Here is a 25,418-nt window from a genome sequence, read left to right on the forward strand (position 1 = left end):
TGTATGACCTTGTTTAACAGCTAGTATGTTTGTGCAACGAATGTTTAGCATGCTAGCCTCTTCAATGACACATCGACATAGAGGCTAACGAGGGAATATATGCCCTGCTTCAAAGTCTTTTAAAACTACTTCAAAGGCCTCCATAAACTTTTTTTATACACACTGCAAATCTATATGTAATGTAGTTACAGACATGTTCATAACAATATATAATTATGTTCAATATTTACCCTATTTTAGTCATTTTAATCAATGCCGGAACTAATTCTTATGGCACTTTTATTTTTGTTTCCATAGCAGCGCATTTCCAACTTCTGCCAATAACTGAGTACAACTTCCGGAAAAGAGAGGCGTTTGTCTTCTAATCATGGCAGATTTGAAGATGATGATGAAGATGACTATTTTTGGACAAATGAGGAATTACAACCTTATTTTTTTTATTTCAATATATGGAGGATGAACTAAGAATGAGACGTTGGAGCAGAAGGAAGCAGAGAGAGTGAGGTGAAAGTGACTTGAAACTGCAAAATTTGGAATGTAAAGCCATGCTATTTCGACATAAACTGAGTGCTTACCCAAATAAACCGGAAAACAAGTCCCTGGCCAGCTGGGCCAAAGAGACAAATGTCCAGGGAGTGAGTCACACATTATATTGATCATGATACACACAGCACTGTTTGTCTAGCTGTGTACAAATAAAACATGAAATGTGGGCTAATACTTTACAGATACTGTAATATGATTGTTCATGTACAAATTGGTGTCCTATCGCATTGTTGTGCATTAAGAACTCAAACGCGTTTTGTGTGGACGCAGTTGCTAGCTTATCTCTTTCCGTAGCTAGCTTTTGCGGCTAATACCGTAGCACGCCAATAAGTGACTATGCAAGAAAAATAGTTCCTCAGTGTTTGCTTGCACAATAACAATGTCGCTACAGTTTGGTTACAGGTTACATAACGTAAATTGAGAATTGACGTTTTTTTAATGCATTTTTAAAGTGATTTAGAGGTAGGTTGATTGTTCCCATTAGCTCCATTGCGAGCCACCAAGAACGAGCCAATTTTTACATGTTAGAATGCAAAAAAAAACAAAAAACTTGAGTCTTCTTTTCTCTCATGATGATTGTGAACGACAGGTAAAATTTCCCAAAAAGTGCAGTTCCCCTGTAATGAGGGGGCAGGCAGTGGAAGGACGTAATATATTGGTGAAGAGCCAACACTTGCTATTCAAGTCCTGGAACAGTCCACCCTAAAATCGAAACGTCACTGTCCACTCATTAAAAGGTATTAAATCGTCCTGTGTGAACGAGCAAGTAGGAAGTTAGTAGTGGTCTGGGTTATACTAAAATCAAACTTTATTTTCGCAGATGATGGGTGGCATTCCTTGATTTAGCAAAATGTTTTTGCGATTTCTGCAGTCTTGATGTTGAGAGAGCACAACTTTGATTACGTAAACCTTGCTTATGATGGGGTTGGGGGACAGAGAGCAAGCTGTCCTTTTAGCTATTGTACTGTCAAGATAACAGTGAGTGAATGTGTGTGTGTGCGTGTGTGTGTGTGTTAGGCAGTGCACGTGCTCATCCACGCTGTGGTCTGAAGTATAAGTGCGTGCCAAGGGAGGAGAGTTTCTCACCTGTGTTCTGTGCCAGATAACGGATGCCCTGGAATGGCCCAGTTTGTTCCGACAAGGGCCTTTGTCATAGTGGATAAGGAGGAAATCGTCCTGCCACACACACAATACCGATTACAGTCTAAAAAGGCGTGGGCAGCTGTTGTGCAATACAATTAAAATGGCTACTTTGAAAAAGGACCCAGGCGACCCAGATGGCTGTGCTTGTACAACTGAGATTACATAAGAAGCAGCAGCATCTGTATGAGTCCCGTGATGGATTTAAAAGCGGGGAAAAAAACATGCAATTACATAATTTCTCTCCCTTATTAAGCTATAGCTTCCTAAATAAACAATGCTTGAATATACGGATTATCACAGCATACAAAAGTAGGAGTGACTCACATCCAGGGATTCCAGACAGTACCAGCAGAAGGCGTGCTTGCAATTCTTGCACATCATTTGTGCACAGCCCTCGTCCCTCTCGATGTAAACTTTGCATTTAGGACAGCGCTTGATGGGCGCGTCATCCTCTTCGTTCTTGTAGAAAGGACTGCGACAAACAAGGAGACAAGGTAGGAGGTTATTTTGGGTGATCTAAACTCATTGACAAATTAGCTCTCTACACACAGGGTTCGTACGGTCATGAAAAAACTTGAAAAGTCATGGAAAATATATTTTCTTTCAAAATGTTCGCAAAACTAAAATATATCCTGAGTTTTACCTTACAAATAAAACTGATGTGTTATAAAACATGTACATTGATACAGACCGTCATGATATTTTGGTGGCGTGAAAAATGTATTCACTCTAGTCCAGGCCTATTCAACTGGCAGCCCACCAGGGAATGACACAATTCAAAACATGAGAGACAAACATTTTTTGTGCTAATCTATTTGGACCACTGTAAACTAGAGATGCGCGGTTTGCGGTCTCATCCGCGGAGTCCGCGGATAAACCGCGGGTCGGGCGGTTGACATGACGAAAAAATAGATTTGAATTAGATTCGGACGGGTGGTGGTTGAACCAACCGGAAACATTTGATATGCATGGTTCTGTGATTGGTATCCTTTGCCATTCGAAGTGCCATTTAAGACCAGTGTCATAAAGCGCAGAAGACAATAAAAGACGCTATTATTCTCCTGAATGACTGCCGGTAGTCACCCAGATAATAAGTGTTAGGGCGTGCTATGAAGTCATTGACTTTGTCGCCTACTACAACATATACGATCTGCTTGTCAGTCCAGTACCATGTTGTGTGTGGCTTGCGCAGCAACACGCACACGACTGCAAGACATACTGGGTGACACAGAGTACACTAATGGTTGTGATATAAACAATTTTAACACTCTTAGTAATATGCGCCACCCTGTGAAGCCACACCAATTAAGAACGACAAACACATTTCGGGAGAACATCCTCACAGTAACACAACATAAACGCAACACGAAAAATACCCATAATCCTTTGTATTCGTGACACAACCTGACTATTTTATACACCCCGCTAGCAGCAAACCCCCCCCCCCCCCCCGCGCTTGCGTGCGTCGGTAAGGTGGGCGGGGTTGGGGGCGCGGGGGTGTAAAATATATCCAGGCGATGTCATGAATACAAAGGATTATGGGTATTTGTTGTGTTGCGTTTATATTGTGTTACTGTGAGGATGTTCTCCCGAAAAGTGTTTGTCAATCTTGTTGGGTGTGGCTTCACAGCGTGGCGCATATTAGTAAGTGTTAAAGTTGTTTATATCACAACCATCAGTGTACTCTGTATCACCCAGTATGCCTTTCAATCTTGAACGTGTAATTGCTGAAGCTGCACACAACATGTTGCTGGACCAATAATCGGTTCGTACATGTTGTTGAAGGCGTCTAAGGCAATGGCTTCACAGCACGCCCACATTCTTGTAATCAGGATAAATGATATTGGATGGTTGAGGGAACATTGGCGGCTCAAATTGTAATCGTTATTCTGTGAAACAGGTTTAAATAACTCTGTGAGTGGTATAGGCGGACAACCTCTGATGTATTTCAGCGGGCGATTGGCGGGCGGGTACAGTCCTGATAAAATGTTGGTTCGGATGGACGGCGGGTGGATGACGACTTTGGAGATGCGGATGTGGATGATATAATTTCCTATCCGCGCATCTCTACTGTAAACACATTGGCAGATCCTCAAATTGTTACTTTAACCTTGCTAGCAAACAGAACACTGGGGTCCAAACTTGGGATTACGAATTCCTCAAGGCACCCCTTTAAGTCGTCTCCTTTTTTTTTCATAACATTAAGGCAGTTGTGTTTACTTCAGATGGTGTCAGTAGTTATTTTTTCAACTGTTCCTGATTGGCAAAACTAAATTGGCCCTAGTGTGTGAATGTGAGTGTGAATGTTGTCTGTCTATCTGTGTTGGCCCTGTGATGAGGTGTAATTGTAGCTGAGATAGGCTCCAGCACCCTCCCTGACTCTGGAAGGGATAAGTGGTAGAAAATGGATGGATAAATGGAGGGTTCCTCAAGGTTATATTGTAGGTCCTCTCGTTTTCATCATTTCATCATTTGGGTTGTTCAACTTGTGACCTGCGAAATCAGTTAAGCAAAACTCACAAAGACTCACAGTTTTCCATCCATTTCTACCGCTTATTCCCTTCGGGGTTGCGGGGGCCGCTGGTGCCTATCTCAGCTACAACTGAGCGGAAGGCGGTGTACACCCTGGACAAGTAGACTCATAGTTTTGATTCCCAAAAACAATAGAGTGCTGTCATAGAGATCTTTAGCTAGCCAGCAACAAAACGCCAGTTTCCACAGCAACAAGGCAGACAACTTTGGACATTTCTGCAAAAACAATGTCTTTACAACCGAGAATTTTTGGGCACTAAAGTGCGTGAATTCATACTAACTCATTCAAGTCAACCAAGGACACGAGCCGCTTTTCTCCACATGTTCCCTGGACAGCCAGATTCCAGTGTAATGTAACTGTGGTGAGAACAAGAGTGGGCTTTTGGGGTTTGTTCTGCACTTCAGAAAACTCTTACTGTCATTGGGACGGCGTGGCGCAGTACCCCACCTAGTAACAACCTCGTCAGGTCCGTTGTGTCCTGAGCAAGACACTTCACCCTTGCTCCTGATGGGTGCTGGTTAGCGCCTTGCATGGCAGCTCCCTCCATCAGTGTGTGAATGGGTGTGTGAATGGGTAAATGTGGAAGTAGTGTCAAAGCGCTTTGAGTACGTTGAAGGTAGAAAAGCGCTATACAAGTACAACCCATTTATCATTTATTTATTTGTCATTAGTGTCCCAAAGATGTTGCGCTGTTTAACAAAAGTCTAAACCACCATTTAGATTTGTACGTGAGACCGTGGGATGGACCCGAAGTAAAAACTAAAATTGTTGGATCTAAAATATGAGAAGTGTGTCTGTCCAACGGAGAGCATTTTTTATTTGGCTCATGGAAATTTAGGAAAGGGTTTTATAGAAGTCATGGAAAATCAATTATTAAAAAGCGTACAAACCCTGGACACAACACTTGAACTCTTGTCAGTTATGGAATTATTAGGGATGTTCCAATCAGAGTTTTATGCTACTGATTCTAATCATCCATGAGTTCAGATTGGACCATATTAATACTGACACGGATCACATGTCATTTGTTATTTATGGGGAGTCCTAGTTTAACAATACAGTAGCAACACATTACTTAAAATAGTATCTCATTTTCTTGTATTACATACAAGTTTGATCAAAAAAGTCAATAAACAAAATCAAAAACTACTGTCTGCTATACTCAAGTAAATCCTTTGGTTTTTTGCCTTCATAGTCCTCCTCTGTCTAGGGAATTATTCCCGGAGTTTGTAAACAGTGACAACCCCCAGCAGTAAAAACTAAGAATTGCAGTTTATTTGCCGTAAAATACGAGATTACTATTATTATTAGTGGCTCAACACAATACTAAATGCTAGCTTGTAAGTCGGGAGACTAAAAATAAATCATTTCAGCCATCGGCAATTGTGATCAGCATTAAAAAGGCATTACTCAGCAATGGTGTTGACATACTTTTTCACGGAATCATCCGATATCAATCAATCGGCACGTCCCTAGTAATTAACTGCTAAAATCACAGGCCACTATATTAGGAACCCTTGCATAATCCAATTACATCTGAATTATAATAAAAGCTGTACACAAATACATATTTCCTAACAAAGTGGCCAAGCATGTTTGTTTACTTTACTGCAGAGGAAGATGCATCTATCTGTGATCAACATCCACCATCATCACTGAACAGTAAAACTATGTATGTCTGATTTTTGCTGCGAGTTATTGACGTCTTCTACATTTCTGTGCATGTGACTATTAATGGCGTTTGAATATGTGCATGTGTGTGCGCCTCTTTTTGTGGTTTCTGGAGCAGCGTCTACAAACGTCAGCCAAATAAGTCTACTTTGGCACATCTGATTGACAGCTTTTAACATTCTTTGGTCAACAGGTGTGTGTATGTTTGTGTATGTGTGTGTGTGCGTGTGTGAGTATGATTTCCCCTAAATAAAGCTACATAACAGCCCTCAAGAATTTAAATGATTTAAAGCATGCTTCATGTGGGTTTGTCCTCAGAGTGCACTTGAAGTTAGAGTAAAAGGTCATGTGCAAATCATGAGCATGCAGTCAACAAGTGTGAAGTCTAAGAGTAGAGTTGTTAATCCTCTCTGTGTAGCTTCTGATGGAGGAAGCCTTACGGGCCTAATGACTTTTTCCTCAGTAAGAGGATAGCGCAGAGAAAATAGGTCAGCCTCATGCTGTGTGTCTCGGGGCAGCCCCTTTCCTGAACCCCCCCATGCTCAAAGTGGGCACCGTGCCCGGGTTATACTCACAGCATATTGTTTTATGTATTTTTATTTATTGAAGCTGGGGAGTCAGCCAGTCTACTTACCAGATTAAATCACTCCATGAATACAGAACTTTATTGACATGTGGCACTAAACAGTAGAAAGGTGGGCACAGCACAACATATTGATCACTACTTGTCAACATGTCAAGAGCAAGTAATAGTCCTATTTGAAATGCGATTACTTACATAGTGGATTTTATTGTTCTCATTGCAAGGTAGGAACTCGGGTCATGTTTGTTACTTATAGTGACAAGTGACAACAAAGTGTTTAGTAATCTTTAAAAGGATTTTTTTAGAAACTTCTAGAAATATTACAAATAATTTTGGGAATACAGTTGGACAGTTTCCATGGGAATTACCTGCAAACGTGGTTAAAAAAAAAAAGTGTGAATACAGTATTGTCTTAATAATACAAATTTGTTTGTCATAAGCAAACTTTTCTGCCAATTTTTGTTAGTCATTATTGTTTTTTCCCACCCCCATGATAACATTTAAATCAGGAACATTTGACTAAATTGCTTTAGGGGCCACATTTATAGAAAGCTAAGGATCGGTCTTCTACAGCAGACATCTTGTTAAAGTTATAAATAAGAGCAATCTTCTGTACATGTTTTTAGGAGTCCACTGCAAAAATATGAGTCCAAGTTTTTTGAACATAACTTGCTGGCCACCAGAGGAGAGAACTAAGAACCCATCATTCATTTACTGCACATTCACATATAATGGTGGTAAGCGTGGCTACCAATGTGCACCTACGGCCACTCCATCCACCAAACATTCATTCACATTTATACACCAGTATGAGCGGCACCTGGAGAAAGGTGAGTGAAGTGTTTTGCCCAAGGACACAAACGGACGTAAATAGGAGGGCGGAAGCTGGATTTTAAACCGCTCAACCATCTGAGCCACTTCGCCCATGTAAATCACCCCAGTGTTCTGTCGGCTAGCAAGGTAAAATGCTAACGCAAGGATTTGCCAATGTGTTTAGTGGTCCAAGTTCCTCTGTACAACAGGAGCCCTTTAGTGTTTTAGGATCTTTTTAGCAAAATAGTTTGTCTCCCAAGTTTTGAACTGAACTCAGGGGCCGATATGATGTCATTCCCAGGCCGGATTTGGCCCCCGGGCCGCCAGGTGAATAGCCGAGATTTCGCAGTAAGTATCGAATCATTGTGTTTTGTTTTAATTTTTAAAGTGTTTTCAATGTGAAGTATTTGTTCTATAGCTACATTGTAATGGTGACTATTTTTATTGTATTATTTTATTTATTTTGTTTTTAAACATGTCCAAAATACGCAACTTCTGTGATTAATCAAAATTAAAATGAGCAGTTAAAAAGATTAAAAAATGTTATGGTTTGACAGCAACTAAAATGAATTTTCAATAGTTAACTCCCAATATTAGACACACATTTTGTAAATTTGTAGTTTATTGTTCTCAAATTCCTTTATATTTCTATTTCTTCCCTTGGAACATTTCGAACTCCAAAAACAAAATACTGGAATTGTGCTGTTTATGATACGGTACCAATTTTTTTTTTTTTTTTAGCTAAATATACATTACATATTTCTAAAGAAAACGTATACTATGTTTTTATCTCAATAGTTAATCATTATCGTTGACACATGGAGCTGATGACTGTTTTTATATGTGGTTATTATCCAGGTTGTCAAAGCTATTGTGTTAACTCATGCAATTAATCACAATCAAATTAGCGCATGTAGAAGTAATTAACCACAATCAGATTAATCAAGCACTTTTTTTGGACCACACATGGGTTACCTGAAAGAAGGCGCGGGTTGTTATGCGGTCAGTGATCAGGTCAACGCATGTGTCTCAACATTTACAAAATATGCATCATTTGAAAGCAGGAGTTTTACACTATGTTGTTTAACCTAATCCAACATATGTAAAACCTTCATCACTATCAAATGTGACTTCAGATCACGCAGCTGAGAAAAAGTACCTGTTCTCTCCTGGGAGGAAAGAAGTGATGGGCAGGCTATTCTCCGGGCAGGCCTGACCCGGATGCCAGTTGGCCTTGCAGGCTGAGCAGAACTCCAGAGCGCAAACAGCGCACTGTACCAGCTGGGGCCGCACCGGAGAGTCGGCCTCCTTCAGCTGGCACACAGCCTGGCAGGTCGACGAGGGGCACCACGTCCGGCAAGGATCCAAAAGCACCTCTAAAGATGCAAAATAAACAGGAAGCCATCATTGACACATCCTGTAAAAATAGGGCAAACTGAGCATTAAACTTTTGTGTGCCAAAATGTTGTTAATTGTCAGGTATGGTCAATCAGTAATAGCAACTTCAAATGACAGACGACCACTTATGTGGATAATCAAATACCATATTTTCCAGACTATAAGCTGCTACTTTTTTTCCTACGTTTTGATTCATGCTGCTTATAAAACAGTGCAACTAATTTATGATTTTTTCTTTGCTAACGGCCATTATGTTTATGTTTTTATTAAATCAACATAAACAATACAAGATACACTTACAGTTAGTGCACCAACCCAAAAACCCTTCCTCCCCCATTTACACTCATTGTTTAGATTTTTTTGTTCAAGAAAATATATATATTTTTTATTTTATTTTATTTTTAAATAAAAGCATTATCTTCACTAGACCAGGTTGTCAATAAAATTAGATTGTTTGAAGATTTCTTAAAACCAGGTCCAGTCCAGGTTATGTCCAGGTCGGGCTCAGCAACACACACCTTCATTTATGTACACTCAAATTAGGGAACACAACAAGAGATTTCATATAATCTTTAAATAAAACTACATTTTCAAAATAAGCGTTTATGTACAGTCCAGATTACGTCCAGGTCGGGCTCAGCAACACACACCTTTGTTTATGTACACTTAAATCAGGGAACACAACAACACATTCCAAATAATAATATTATATGTTCAACAAATTATTTTCATAAAACACCAACAGATACATAAAAGGTGTTATTGTTTGAGCTATAGTGCCATCTTTGGATGGGTTTGCTCACTGCAGGTGACGCTGGTTGAAAATGTACTTCCTGTTTCGCGCTTTGAACCGGAAGTAAATCACATTTCGTCGACTATTCATCTATGGCATTTCTGCTCGAAAGAATTGTAATTTAGTTCAGTTTATTTTGAACATGCTAATAATAATACAATTGTTGTTCCAGTTGTTTCATTACAGCATGTCCAAAAAGGAGCAGGAAGAAGCAGAGCTTATTTAATCCTACACCTTTTAATATCATATCAGTTTTATCCCATTTATTTGTTGTTTGAAACAGAACAGTGAATAAATAAAAAAATACACCATAAGTAAACAAAAATTAAAAGCATAAATAATCTTTATCTATTTTTTATAAGGTTCAATATATTTAAGATAATTGTTCTTCTTTGTACCTTGTGAACACTTCAGTCTCTTAAACTTAATCACAAGTCAAGGTTTAAGGAACGTTTGTAAGTTTTACAATATAATTAAAACAACTCATACTTACTAAACCGTCCAATGTGTGAAATTTGTAGGAGTGTTTTCATGCATATTTTTACGAGCTATCGTAATGCGATCAAACTAATGTCGTTAGCACTAACAAATATGCTAGCATGTTTACAAGTGTCTGTGATAGTATTATTAACTTACAACGGCATTATTTTTGTATTGTTCCAGTATCGTAAATTCACCAAAACCTCACCGTGGAGTTCTGTTTAGCTGATTGGAGAGCTAGCTCCCACAGTTTGTGGGTTCATGACGATGACTTCTGTTTTGTTTGAACAGCTGATTTACTGCCGTGTTACAGGCATCATTTGGTGTGTAAATTAAAATTTACAAAATCTTTCGTACCGGTATATATGGCTTATGGTCCCGTGCGGCTAATATACCTGTATGTAAAAATATTAATTTCTTCAAATATTTGGTGGTTCCGGCTTGAATAACTGTGTGCTTTATAGCCCGGAAAATATATTAATAGCTGAAATGCCACTTTACCCTCAGCTCTTCTACAAAAAAAAAAATACTCATTCTCGTGGCATGCCTACTTCAATGTACACTCTGTTCCGGCACGTAGGCGGACATCCTGCAGGGTGAGGGCCATTAAAGCATGATTTCGTCGCTTGGTTACTGTTCTCCACAGCAGCAAAAGTGCTGATTAGCATGAACGCAAGTAAGTCAGTCCCTGGTAGTCTGTGCCTTTCATACACAGGAATCCCGAGTCCTTTGTCAGGTAGGCGTGAGGAGATTTGAAAATAATAGAGGCAGTATTAGTGTGAACATCTTGCATTGTATAAGTCGTATGAAAAAAAGGGTATGTGTTATGTCTGTGCATTTAAACACATGCTTAGATACATAAATGCTGTTTAGATGGATTCTATAGTTTCTGGATTGCATTAGATGTCGCTGCAAGTATAGAGGACGTAAGATAAAGGATGTTGTTGAGATCCTCTGCTGAAGCCCTGACACGTGTGTGACCTTCACCAGAAAACACATCCAAAGTGTGTAAATGATTGACTCAGTGCCGTTACACGTGCCGGAAGCCTCCATTGTTATCATCCTTTTGTGTGTCGCCGTGCAATACACTAGCGGGGACCGCAGGGGTCCACGTGATCGTCTGATTGGCCGTCGCTGAGCACACCATAGTCCTGCTGAAGTCGATACGGACATTACTGCCAGATTTCTTTGTTTGTACTGACTCACCTCTTTCAAACTGGAGCTTCTTGTATCGCTGCATCATCTCTGTGGCCACCATGCACTCAATCTAGAAGAAGCAGAGGAGAGGAGGTTATAAGGTTTTGAGTGATTGAATGATTGAAACTTTTATTAGTAGATTGCACAGTTCAGTACATATTCCGTACAATTGACCACTAAATGGTAAATGGGTTGTACTTGTATAGCGCTTTTCTACCCCTTTTTAAGGAGCCCAAAACGCTTTGACAGTATTTTCCACATTCGCCCATTCACACACACATTCACACACTGACGGTGGGAGCTGCCATGCAAGGCGCTCACCAGGACCCATCAGGAGCAAGGGTGAAGTGTCTTGCCCAAGGACACATGGACGTGACTAGAATGGTAGAAGGTGGGGATTGAACCAGTAACCCTCAGATTGCTGGCACAGCCACTCTACCAACTTCGCCACGCCGTAAATGGTAACACCCGAATAAGTTTTTCAACTTGTTAATCCATTCATTGTCACCCGATATTTACACAGACACATGCTGCAAAAAGCAAAAAAAGACACAAAATGTAAATTTGTTACAGCAAGATCGCAGTAAAAAAACAACATTTTGGATGAATGGATAAGGCATAACATAATATATAACATGAAAAATACAGGGCAGGGAAATTGGACAAGAAGGCGATCTTAAACCATCTTAACAAAAGCCGGGGGCTGTGTCGATCAATTGGCCACCGATCAGTATCGATCGGTTGATTTTCGTGGAGAAAGTAAAACGTGATCCCCTTTGCCGATTATTGCTTATCAAAAGCACCTAACCCGTCTGGCTAATGTTGCATTTATTTGTAGTCCCCCAGCTGACAAGCTGCATGCAGCTAATTGTTTATCTCCATACACAACACATAAACACAACACATCACCTCCATTACAGAGATACTGAATTTCTTTAGTACCATTATCATTTGAGGACAAGGCTAAACATGTTAAACACTAAAACCACCCTTGAGCAGGCATGATAAAAGCTAAGCTAACCGCTAATATAGCTCAAAACAAGAGCAAGAAATTACTGCTTAGTAAAGTTTAAGAAATGTAGATAGAAGCGCATTACAGCAAAACAATTTGGATATTATCTTCGACCAAACACTTTCGTTTGAGTCACACAGGAACTCTCCTGAAGGAATCAATAAAGTACTATCTACATTAAGAGTGTTACTAAAACAGCCTTCTTTAAGCTCCGTAATATCGCTATTGATTGATTGATTGAAACTTTTATTAGTAGAATGCACAGTACAGTACATATTCCGTACAATTGACCACTAAATGGTAACACCTGAATATGTTTTTCAACTTGTTTAAGTCAGGTCCACGTAAATCAATTCATGGAACAAATCCGTTCCATCTTGTCCACCACCGATGCTGAGATAATTATCCATGCGTTTGTTACGTCTCGTCTCGATTACTGTAATGTATTATTTTCGTGTCTCCCCTACAGTATGTCTAGCATTAAAAGATTACAGTTGGTACAAAATGTGGCTGCTAGACTTTTGATAAGAACAAGAAAGTTTGATATTACAACTACACTGGCTCACCTGCACTGGCTTCCTGATTTAAAGTTTTTTTAACCTTCGTGTAAAATACTAAACGGTCTAGCTCCATCCTATCTTATGTCCCTGCCAGAAATCTGTCTTCTAAGAACTCTGGCCTCTTAGTGATTCCCAGGAGCCCAAAAAAAGTCTGCGGGCTAAAGAGCGTTTCCTATTCGGGCTCCAGTACTCTGGAATGCCCTACCGGTCACATTTAGCGATGCTACATCAGTATAAGCTTTTAAGTCCCATCTGAAAACTAATTAATACTTTAAATGGACTCTTTTTAGACAAGTAGATCTGCCATCTTTCTTTTCTGCTCTGCCCTCTCTTCTGCGTAGAGAGGTTGTCAGGTGGTCGCGGATCAGTTTGCACGAAAGACGCGCTAGCTGTTCCAAGTCGGGACCCGGGATGGGTCACTCCTTATGCATCGATATACGCGATATATCGCGGGTTTGTCTCTGTGCGATATAGAAAATGACTATATCCTGATATTCTAATATACGTTCTCACGCAGTTGCTTTTGGCTGCGGGCATTACACTACAGGCTCTTCCCACTTCTCGTTGTATCTCCTTCTCACAGAGTTTAAGCGCACCTTCTTACACACGTCACATATTGTCACGTCATACGTCACATACAACGTCATACGTAACGTTAGCTGTGATGCTAGCGGCAATACGAGAGAGAGAAGGTGCGAATCTGGTAACAAATGAAAGAAGAATTAATTCCCAAGAAAAACAGCAGGGGGTCCATCATCTGGCAGTGATTCGGCTTCAAGCAAGAAAATGTCGAATAGACAATGTTAATTTGTCAAGTGTGGGTCACCAGCGTTGCTACCAACAGTAGCATTACTGCTAATATGTAGCATCATGTGAAAAGTAACCTGCTAATAACTGTTTAATAAATACAGTTTTTGTCAATTGACTTAGTTGTGATTTCCTTCTCTGCATGAAAGTTTAAAATGAGCATATATTAATGCAGTATGAAGAAGAATGTTTTAATGTAGACACATAGAATCATCACACTGCTGGGATTATTTGTATCAAGTTTTAATTCAAGGTTAGGCAAAATATTGAGATATATATCGTGTATCGCGATATGGCCTAAAAATATCGAGATATTAAAAAAAAGGCCATATCGCCCAGCCCTAGTCTCAGCGCTCCGACTTGTCTACATACAAGAGGATCCCCTACTGGCCTCACTATGGATTAGACTCTCACATTATTAACCGTATTCACTCGGCATCCATTTCACTGGGCACCCGGGGGGTGTTGGGGGTCACAACATCTGCGGTCCCTTCCAGGGATGCTCTTGTCCCCTTTGGGTTAAGTTTTTTCTTGCCCTGATCTGTGATCAAAGCCGAGGGTGTTGTTGTGCAGCCATTTGAGACATCTGTGATTCAGGGCTGGATATGTACACTTCGATTGACTGATTGAAAGTAAGCAGATATTAACGAGAAAATAATAGATTAAAAAGAGTCGAGGGAGCGGATAGTATGACATCTGCTATGTCAGTCAATACACGAGGATGGCGGATTGATCCATAAATTGGTGGTGTTGATACCAAAGGGAGTATCCGGTAAGTATATGATCAATAATGTAGTGATTAGGTCAATATCTTTTTTTTCTCAAATTATTATTTTTTTAAATATTTTATAAACTCAGTGAATAATTTCATGGACACAGGAGGACTTTGAGGGCAAACATCAAATGATTTAAACTTGTAGTGGATAATGGTTTTTATATCAAACAATTGTATGCAATAAAAGAGAATAAGGAACTAATTTAAATGTTGTGTTGATATTGTTGAACTATTAACAGAACTCACCATAAATAAATTGGACAACTTACAGTTATTCATGTGATCGGTATCAGGCGATCTCACTTATGAATGATCGGTATTATAATAGACGGCATAAAACCCTAACTGAGACCAATCCTGTGTAAGTCAAACTATTAACAAATAATAAACTTTATTTTTGAATACATCAAAAGCCAATAAAAAAACAAGCCGAAGGCCAAAATCGCCCTCCCCCCATCCGGACTGCACTTTGGACAATCCTGGTTTTGCAGATGTTGCTTTCAAGGTCGACAAGCACGATAAGGTAAAGTTTTAGAAGTTAATAGTCAGGCTGTGATAATTAATTAAAACAGGAGTGAGCCAAACGTCCAGAAGGATAAAGAGAACAAAGTTATCCCGACTAACCTCGGTACAGGAAGGCTCGTTAAAAATGGAATGAAAAAGGACGAAGGGTTTTTTTTTTTATCCACAAGAAAAGCACTAAGTGACGCATGGGAAACAGATAAGAAGCCACTAATTTGCTTAAGTCAGGGAAATTCTATGCGAGTTCATCAGCAAATCTGACGCAGGCTTATTGCTCATTGTTTAAGCCAATGACGTGATTATTTGTTTATGGGAAACACAGCTGGCAAAAAGTAGGGGACATCCTAGATGTACATTTCAGAAGCCTAAAAGCCACCGCATAAGGTTGAATGACGCAGTCCCAGTACCTCATTTTCCTGCAAGTGTCCTCTTTTAGTACAGGCAGAGTCAGGACAGCTAATTGCAGTTTCAAGGCCTTCTTTAATCAGGAGTTCCACATACTGCTTCAGGCACTGCGGGAAACAAACAACAGCATGATGCATAGGGACGATAAAAAAGACATACAGCTCAGTGAATAACAATATTTTTGAAAATCTAGTTTATTTTCATAGTTCAATTCAAAGCATGAGACCCTTGAGTGAAATAATTCTGCTTTTAATTTCGTAATAGTTTTTCATGATTAAAGCTTACAGCTAATACAATACCCTAGTTCAGGGGTAGTGAACCTACGGCTCTAGAGCCAGATGTGGCACTTTTGATGACTGCATCTGGCTCTCAGATACATCTTAGCTGACATTGCTTAATACAGTAAGTAATTAATAATTCCACTGGTAATCACAGTTTTTAAAATAACGTTCAAATTACAAAACATTCTCATGCATTTTAATCCAACCATCCATTTTCTATCGCACCTGTCCAAGATGTCGCATTAATGGTAAGAAGTATTATATTTATTATTGGTTAACTTTAGAATAACAATGTTGTTAAAAACAATTAGAGACTTATTATACTCTCAAAATGTTGGTCTTAAAAATGCACGCATTTAGTCGTATTCAGTGTTAAAAAATGTTTTATGGCTCTCACGGAAATATTTTTGGAAATATTTGGCTTTCATGGCTCCCTCAGCCAAAAAGGTTCCAGACCCCTGCCGTAGTTCATCAATTTGTCTATGTCTTTTACTCGGGTTCGCGGGGGGGCTGGAGCCTATCCCAGCAGCACTCGGGTAAAAGGAAGGGCACACCTGGACAAGTAACCAACACAGATAGAGTAAATTAAATGTGAAAAAATTTGAAAATGTTATATATCGGAATTCTTAAGCCTTTAATTAGTCTCTTATATCTAATTAAAACCATGAAATGAGACTTTTGAACTTGTAACTCATGTTAAATTAAAAACTATCAGTGTTAGGCAAATTACTTTAAAAAAAAGTTATTTGTAACGTTCCCAAAAATGTAATTACTGTAGTAATCAATTACTAGGGAAAGTAAGTAATGCATTAATTAATTTATTGTTATTATTTACCTTCAAAACATCTGGCGTATGCAGAGATATTTTATGAGTGCATGGGTGTGTGCCTTTAGAAAGCGGTGCCTGTTGCCAAGCGATTAAACATGTTTTGGCGGCTATGTCACTCCTTGTCCACAAATGGGATATGGTCGCTTCATTGATTTGTTCATTATTCCCCTGTTGTAACAGTGGTTGTGTATTGTGTGTACTTACATGTGAAGTTTGCTATGCGGTGTTACCTCTTTCGGTATCAAATTCATTTGGAGAGTGGAGGTGGCTGTAGCTTGCACGAGTAAAGAGCTACTTCCTGAAGTAAATTATGACACTGTCCTGTTGACATACAACCACCTCAAAGGTAGCATTCAATGTTACAGCAAACGTATTGGTAATAAAACATTTTTGTAAGTAAAACTCATTAATTAGATTACTCATGACTAGAAAATACAACAGCCTTAACCCTAAAACTCGAAAATAGCAGTGGGAATCTTTGAGCACCCCGATCCAATATTGATGGCTGTTTAAAGATTATTTAAATTATTATGTACAAGGCTCCCATTTTAGCTACTGACATATAGTATCATGATCGAATGTGGACTTAACACACAGACACAGCATAGATAGATATTCAGTAAACCCCCTGTTTATCGCTGTTAATAAGCTGCAGGCCTGACCGTGGTAAATTAGTTTCTGCAAAGTAAGAATGATTATAATATAAATGTAATAGAGTCATAGCTAGAACATTAAAACACTGTTTATGACCTTTTGAATACTTTTTTTTTATATTATGAAAGCCCTCTAGATATGAAATAACACCCACATGGTCACCTTTACACTGGTTAAATCAAACCCTAATGCTGCGTTAGGCTGCATATATTTATTTAACTGTGCACTCCAATTGTTTTGTCTAAATACTGTAATATATATATATTTGTAGTTAATTATTATAATAATATTATTCTATTCTATTATATTAATATTTCTATTTGAAACAATTACTATTTGAGCTTTTGAATTGTTAGTATCTATTATCTCTGGTCCCAAAAAGTTAGTAACTTGCTCACCAGTGTACAGAAGACACATTGGCACTGTGTAATGGTGGTCATCTGCTCCAGCGGGAACTCGCCAAGGCACAGCTTACATGAGACCAGGGGGTCCACGGCCAGCTCCCAAGTGGGACGGTACCGTGCCGTGGTCATTTTCGACGCCACAGAGCTAAGACACAAAGGAAAGACGCAAAGACGTGAGTGTTAGCAAAAAAAACTTTTGCCAGCAAGTGTTTCGTTTTAGTCAAATATGTACTTAATATTTACACCAAGATATAGTCCCATGTTTACACTTTTCCTGCCTTTTTAGCCCCACTCTGTGGTGCAGAGATGCTAGAGAAAACAAAGTGAGAATGACTGGCACATGACAATTTGCGTACAAAGCTTGGGGCACAAAATCCGCCTAGCAACAAGTGGGGAAAAAACTGGCAAATAAACAGGAATAAAATATCTAAGCAATTATGTTGATTTCCAGTGCTGTGTTTTCTAGCATGTTATTTCTTACACATATACACATTATGTATATACATGAATATATGTATGCAGTGGGGCAAAAAAGTATTTAGTCAGCCAGCGACTGTGCAAGTTCTCCCACTTAAAATGATGACAGAGGTCTGTAATTTTCATCATATGTAAACTTCAACTGTGAGAGACAGAATGTGAAAAAAAATCCAGGAATTCACATTGTAGGAATTTTCAAGAATTTATTTGTAAATTATGGTGGAAAATAAGTATTTGGTCAACCATTCAAAGCTCTCATTGATGGAAGTAGGTTTTGGCTCAAAATCTCACAATACATGGCCCCATTCATTCTTTCCTTAACATGGATCAATCGTCCTGTCCCCTTAGCAGAAAAACAGCCCCAAAACATGATGTTTCCACCCCCATGCTTCACAGTAGGTATGGTGTTCTTGATATGCAACTCATTCTTCTTCTTCTTCCAAACACAATAAGTTGAGTTTTTACCAAAAAGTTATATTTTGGTTTCATCTGACCACATGACATTCTCTCAATCCTCTGCTGTATCATCCATCTATCCATTTTGGTATTAACTCAACTCGTCGTGTTTGGAGGAAGAAGAAAACTGAGATGTTGTGCCAAAACCTCCTTCCATCAATGAGAGCTTTGAATGGTTGACCAAATAATTTACCATAATTTACAAATAAATTCTTTAAAATTCCTACAATGTGAATATCTGGATTTTTTCCCCACATTCCGTCTCTCACAGTTGAAGTGTACCTATGATGAAAATTACAGACCTCTGTCATCATTTTAAGTGGGAGAACTTGCACAATCGGTGGCTGACTAAATTATTTTTTGCCCTACTGTATGTATATGTATATATTTAAATTTTCCTCAGGAAACTCTCCTGAAGGAATCAATAAAGTACTATCTATCTATATATGTAAATGTATATATTTGTACATGTATATATATGTACGAATTAGGTTTGTACGTTATACTGGTATTAGTATAGTACTGCAATACTAGTGAATCATATTCGGTACTATACCGCCTCTATAAAGTACCGGTCCCCCACCCGTCGTTGTCACGTCCTGTCATGCTGAGCGCCCTTAGGAAAAGGTGCTTTAAGAATATAGATGGATAGATAGATGGATAGTACTTTATTGATTCCTTCAGGAGAGTTCTTTCAGGAAAATTAAAATTCCAGCAGCAGTGTACAGAGTTGAGATCAATTTAAAAAAAAAAGTAAATAATGGGGGTTTAAATGGAAACAAAATAGAGAAACATTACAATAACAATAAAAAATAAAAAGCAACAATGGGAATAAAAATATAACAGTAAAATAAGAATATAATAAGACAAAGTAGGCAGTAGTGACCATGTTGTGAAAACGTATTGCACTGTTATTGTTTTGCATCCCCTGTCATCCTAGTACCCCCCGCCCCCCGCCCCAGAGAGGAGTTGTACAGTCTAATGGCGTGTGGGACAAAGGAGTTTTTGAGTCTATTAGTCTATTAGGGATGAAGCAGTCTAGCACTGAACAGGCTCCTCTGGCTACTGATAACGCTATGCAGAGGGTGACTGGCATCATCCAGGATGCTCACTAGTTTGTCAACAGTCCTCTTCTCTGCCACCGTCACCAGTGAGTCCAGTTTCATTCCGATTGTAGAACCGGCCCGCCTGATCAGTTTCTCAAGTCTGGAGCTGTCCTTCTTAGATGAAGGCCATGGCTTGCTAGCTAGCGGCTAATGTCTGTCCACAGTCAACAGTGTTGTAACTTCTTCAAAATCACCAATCCTTGTCTCCATTGAGACAAATCAAGTACGATTACTTCAGGTATCAACCCTGTAATACAAGTGATAGCTAGGCATGGTTCACTATACACACCGAAGCCATTATGATGGATGACTAAAATCCTGTCAATAGTTGACAAAGTCAAGACAAGATTCCAATATGTCCGGTAATTAACCATTAAGACAATCATCTTAACTTTGAACAAATTATTTACATGTGAATGAATGCATACTTAGTCAACAGCTATACATGTCACACTAAGGGTGGCCGTATAAACAACGCCAACACTGTCATAAACATATGCCATATAGTGAAACCACAATAAACAACGACACACATTTTGGGAGAATATTTGCACCACAACACAACATAAACACTACATAACAAACTCTCAGAATTCCCTGCAGCACCAACTCTTCTGGGACGCTACAAAATAAACAACGCCATTGGTGGATCTACACCTAACATCCACTGTAATCATACCAAGTACAGGAGTGTATCTAGTCGATACTACTATGATTACATTATATTTTTTAGCATCATAAAATCTTCTTTTGTTTTTAAAAAAATATGTTTATAAACTCAGGAATTATGTCCCTGGTCACATGAGGACTTTGAATATGACCAATCTACGATCCTGTAAGTATTTGGTACCGGATTGATACCCAAATTGGTGGTATCATCCAAAACTAATGTAAAGTATTTAACAATTCTAACAGAAGTGTAGATAGAACATGTTGAAACAAAAAATAACCAGATATTAACAGTAAATGACCAAGTAGATTAATCATACATTGTCTACCACGTGCCCTTCATATTGTTGACAAAATTATAGAATGATAAATAACACAATATGTTACTGGATATGCCAGCAGCTTAATTAGGAGCCTTTGTTTGTTTACTCACTACTAAAAGCAAGTTGTCTTGTATGGTCACTATTTTATTTAAGGACAAACTTGCAATAAGAAACATATGTTTAATCTTTTTTGTTAAAATACAGCAAATAATGTAATTTTTGTGGTCCCCTTTATTTAGAAAAGTACCAAAAAGTATTGGTATCGGGACAACACTAGTACATATGGCATATACTACCCACATGTGTATATATATATATATATATATATATATATATATATATATATATATATATATATATATATTTACTATATGTATATATATATATATATTTACTATATGTATATATATATATACTATACTATAAAGATATACATATTGCTGACTTGTCTCCACCCAAAACGATCTCCAGGTAGCCCCACTATGGACTGGACTCTCACACTATGATCTAGAGCCACTCGACGTCCATTGCACCGGTCACCCAAGAGACGGAGGGGTGTGCGGTCCACTCCAAGATTTCTCATTGTAATCCCATTGAGTTTTTTCTTGCCCTGATGTGGGATCTGAGCTGAGGACGTCTTTGTGGCTTGTGCAGCCCTTTGAGACAATCGTGATTTATCCATCCATCCATCCATCCATTTTCTACCGCTTATTCCCTTTTGGAGTCGCGGGGGGCGCTGGCGCCTATCTCAGCTACAATCGTGATTTAGGGCTATATAAATAATGTAATGTAACATATATAAAAGACGGCACATGATGCCCATAAGACATAAGTGCACTTTTTGTCCATATAAATAAAAAGTGTTTTCATCATATATGAGCTCTAGTCTTACACATAGGGCTGCACAATCAAGGCCAAATTAATAATTAAGATTTTTTTATTATCAATAGTGAAATCACGATTTTTAATCAAGATTATTCATTATGTTAGGTAAAACAATGAGATTTGTGTCAACAGTCTCCAGCTAATTTAATGCTTATGTTTTGGCTTTGTGCAGCCCCGTGCAGCTATTGGACTGATTTTTTTTATACTTTGTCTTTGATAATTGGCAAAAAGATTGATCCAATCCTCTAAACCAGTGGTCCCCAACCACCGGGCCGCGGACCGGTACCAATCGTGGTAGAATTTTTTTTAATTCATTTTTATTAAAAAATAAATAAATAAATAAAAATGTTTAGTTTTTTTTTGTTAAATCAACATAAAAAACACAATATACACTTACAATTAGTGCACCAACCACAAAAACCTCCCTTTTTTCATGACAAAAACATCCCTTTTTCATGACAAAGAAAAAAATTAAAAATAAAAATAAATAAAAAAGGACCCCCCGGGCCTCGGGACAAATTATTACGCGTTGACCGGTTCGTGGATACAAAAAGGTTGGGGACCACTGCTCTAAGCGGACTATTTGGGGTAGTCTCTCTGTCATCTCCTCTGAGCCAATCCCCAAATAATCTTGTAGCGTTCACCACTTTATTGGCTAGAAGACGCCTTGTGTCAAATTGGAAGGCAACAGCGTTTCCTTGCCACACCTGTGTGATAAAAAAGATGTTTTTTTTATTTTCTCAAACTGGAAAAGATTAAGCTGACATTGAATGGTTGTTCTGTGAAGTTTCAGGAATTATGGGGTGGTTTCCTAAAATATGTGAAGGACCCTGATCTCCAACTTGGCACCTATATTGATGTGGAACAATTGTGGTTGATTGATGAGCCTTTTGTTTTCTTCTGTGTATTGCTGCACCATGTTGAGGACATTCGGAAAAACGTCTGTGGCTTTATATCAATATTTGCTTGTACTTATTTAACTGATTTTTTTGTGTTTTTTTTTTTTTTTTGGAGGGGTGGGTGGAGAACATTGAATTTGTATTGTATTTCGGTTAACTGTTTTGTCAAAAAATTTTAATAAACAAATGTTTAAAAAACAACAACTATGTGACTCATTAGTGTGTATGGCCTCCTTGTGGCTGCATGCACCCACTACAGCTGGTATATCTGGGAAAGGACACACAAACAATCCCAGTCTCACCCTAAATGTTAAAGTGGCAGTTTGGTTCATTCATGCTGTCATGCAATGCAGCTCGCGTCCACTCTGTAGTGGAGTAACAGTAACAGTTTATTTATTCTCCGAATGTCACCGTGAGTCAAAAAGGGTTATTTTCGCCAGCATTGCCTCTCTCTCTCTGTCTAACAGCGAGAATCACCCACCCACGATTTATATGATTTTTTTTTTTTTTTTTTTTTTACACAAGACGTCAAAACTATCAAGCTCTCGCTTCGCTGCTTAGCAACTGACTGAAAGGATTATTTGGTAGGTAGAGGGAGCATGTTGAAGAAGATGAGTTGTCCACAGACATCTTGTTCTTCTCCACATTCAACATTGAAGTTATTGTACTGCAATCTACACACATGTCAATGGTGAAGTTGTTAGAAGGAAAACCAAGCGTCATTTCAAAGTGTCTTGACCAAGCGTCTTTTTGTGGCATTCACGCCATTACCGGGTTATTGGCTGTTAAAGTGTACCAACTTGTCGGAACACATCCAGCTGAAATACATGGTTTATGATCTACAATAAACTTCAGGGAGCAACCCTTTTTAAACATATTCTAAAAAAAGCAACAATTCCAAAATCCTTTATAAATATATTTATTGAATAATACTTCAACAAACAACAGTTCATAAACTGTGAAAAGAAATACAACAATGCAATATTCAGTGTTGACAGCTAGATTTTTTTGTGGACATGTTCCATAAATATTGATGTTAAACATTTCTTTTTTTGTGAACAAATGTTTAGAATTAACTTCATGAATCCGGATGGATCTCTATTACAATCCCCAAAGAGGGCACTTTAAGTTGATGATTACTTCTATGTGTAGAAATCTTTATTCATAATTGAATCATTTATTTATTTTTCAACAAGTTTTTAGTTATTTTTATACATTTTTTCCAAATAGTTCAAGAAATACCACTACAAATGAGCAATATTTTGCACTGTTGTACAATTTAATAAATCCCAAACTTTGTGATGAACCCCAAGATGCAGAGATGGAGGCAGGCATTGAATAAGAAAACATGGTTTTAATAAAACACTAAGACAAAAACCGAACAAAAGGGTACAAACAAAAAGGTGCAAAAGATGCGAATAACAAACTAAGGGAGCTAGCATGGGACCTAGAAAATAAAAGGAGCTTAACATGGAAGCTCGCAAAAACAAAAAGGGTCTAGCGTGGAAGCTAGCGGGTAGAGAACAGGAAAACAAAAGTCGTAACGTGTAGTACAAAACAAACTGGAAGCAGAGAACAAAGAACAGTAAGTTACAAACATCTCACGGATATAGCTTACCGCTACGCTGCAAATACAAGACACGACACGATACGACAGGCGCGACATCGACAAGACAATAATCCCGCCCTGACTGGAGGACAAAAGCAGGTACAAATAGAAGCGGGCTGATTGACACCAGGTGCCAATCAGCCGCAGCTGAGGTGAAACAGCGCTCAGGGAGAAAGACAGGAAACAAACAAAATAAGAGCGCTGACAGGAACTAAAAAAAGGAAATACTAAACACACAGAGGAAAAACTAAAACACAAACAAACTGTCAGTGGCAAGCCTGACAGACATAGTGCTGTATTTTACTTATCTCTTTTTTTCAACCAAAAATGCTTTGCTCTGATTAGGGGGTACTTGAATTAAAAAAAAAGTTCACATGGGGTAAATCACTGAAAAAAGGTTGAGAACCACTAGTTGATGATAAAGCTTTTAATACAAACGCCATATTGTGATAATGTATGTTGATGACACATTGTAGCGGTGTGCCACAAATTTGTCAGTGACAAGCTAACACGTCCTCAACGCAATGTAGCATTCTCGCCAGGTAGCAGCTAATGTGCCTCCCCAGTGTAGCTTCTAAATCACCAATTATTGCTTCCATTGTGACAAATCAACTATATGTAAGTAAATGCAGGACTAAAGGACAATGAATAGCTAAACATGCTAGACTGTAGGATACAAAAAAGCCTAACTAACTGCTAAGCTAGAGCTCTTTATGGAAACAAGGGTGGCTGGATAGTTACAAATATGGACAGTAATGATACCAAGTATACTATTATTAATGGTCGATACTACAGTGATTAGATGAATATTGCTCATAATCAGAAAATCATTTTGGTTGTTTTTAGTATTGTTTACAAACTCAGTAAATGGGAGCCAATAATAATGTTTGCTTTCATAAAATTATTGACTGCCTATATCAGGGGTAGGGAACCTATGGCTCTAGAGCCGGATCTGGCTCTTTTGATGACTGCATCTGGCTCTCAGATAAATCTTAGCTGACATTACTTAAAACGATAAGTAATGAATAATTCCGCTGGTAATCACAATGTTAAAAATAACATTCAAAATACAAATTATTCTCATTGATTTTAATCCATCCGTTTTCTACCGCACCTGTTCAACAAGTATTTTATTAAATATTGGTTTGCTTAAAAATAACAATGTTATTAAAAGATGCGAGACTTAATATACTCTAAAAATGTGAGTCTTACTTATAAATGTACGTATTTAGTTGTATTCAGGGTTAAAAAAAAAATTATATGGCTCTCATGGAAATACATTTTAAAATATTTGGCTTTCATGGCTCTCTCAGCCAAAAAGGTTCCCGACCCCTGGCCTATATTATACATTTTGGGCCTAATCTACTAAAGGTTTGCGTGTACTAAAACATGTGCAAACTTGATAGCACACGTAAAATTGATCTACTAAACCTGTGCATTAAGCGCCTCTGTCATTATCGCCTATTCCAATGGTTCTCAACCTTTTTTCAGTGATGTACCCCCTGTGAACATGTTTTTAATTCAAGTGCCCCCTAATCAGAGCAAAGCATTTTTAGTTGGAAAAATTAGATAAAGAAGTAAAATACAG

General features: G+C 38.4%; 1 protein-coding gene across 2 annotated transcripts in view; it reads right to left on the bottom strand.

Annotated features, from left to right (window-relative positions):
* rnf144aa (ring finger protein 144aa) overlaps positions 1-25,418 on the bottom strand; it is an 80,775-nt gene that overhangs the window by 21,329 nt on the left and 34,028 nt on the right. For both annotated transcript variants that reach the window (XM_061895884.1, XM_061895883.1), the window contains 6 exons: positions 17,401-17,551; positions 15,241-15,345; positions 11,167-11,227; positions 8,449-8,665; positions 2,014-2,161; positions 1,633-1,722 (listed from right to left, as the gene is read on the bottom strand). In XM_061895884.1, coding sequence (XP_061751868.1) covers positions 1,633-1,722; positions 2,014-2,161; positions 8,449-8,665; positions 11,167-11,227; positions 15,241-15,345; positions 17,401-17,535 — 756 coding nt within the window. In that variant the 5' untranslated portion in view covers positions 17,536-17,551. The remainder of the gene's footprint in view (positions 1-1,632; positions 1,723-2,013; positions 2,162-8,448; positions 8,666-11,166; positions 11,228-15,240; positions 15,346-17,400; positions 17,552-25,418) is intronic.

Source organism: Nerophis ophidion, linkage group LG03, assembly GCF_033978795.1.
Source record: "Nerophis ophidion isolate RoL-2023_Sa linkage group LG03, RoL_Noph_v1.0, whole genome shotgun sequence".
Classification (NCBI taxonomy): Eukaryota; Metazoa; Chordata; class Actinopteri; order Syngnathiformes; family Syngnathidae; genus Nerophis; species Nerophis ophidion.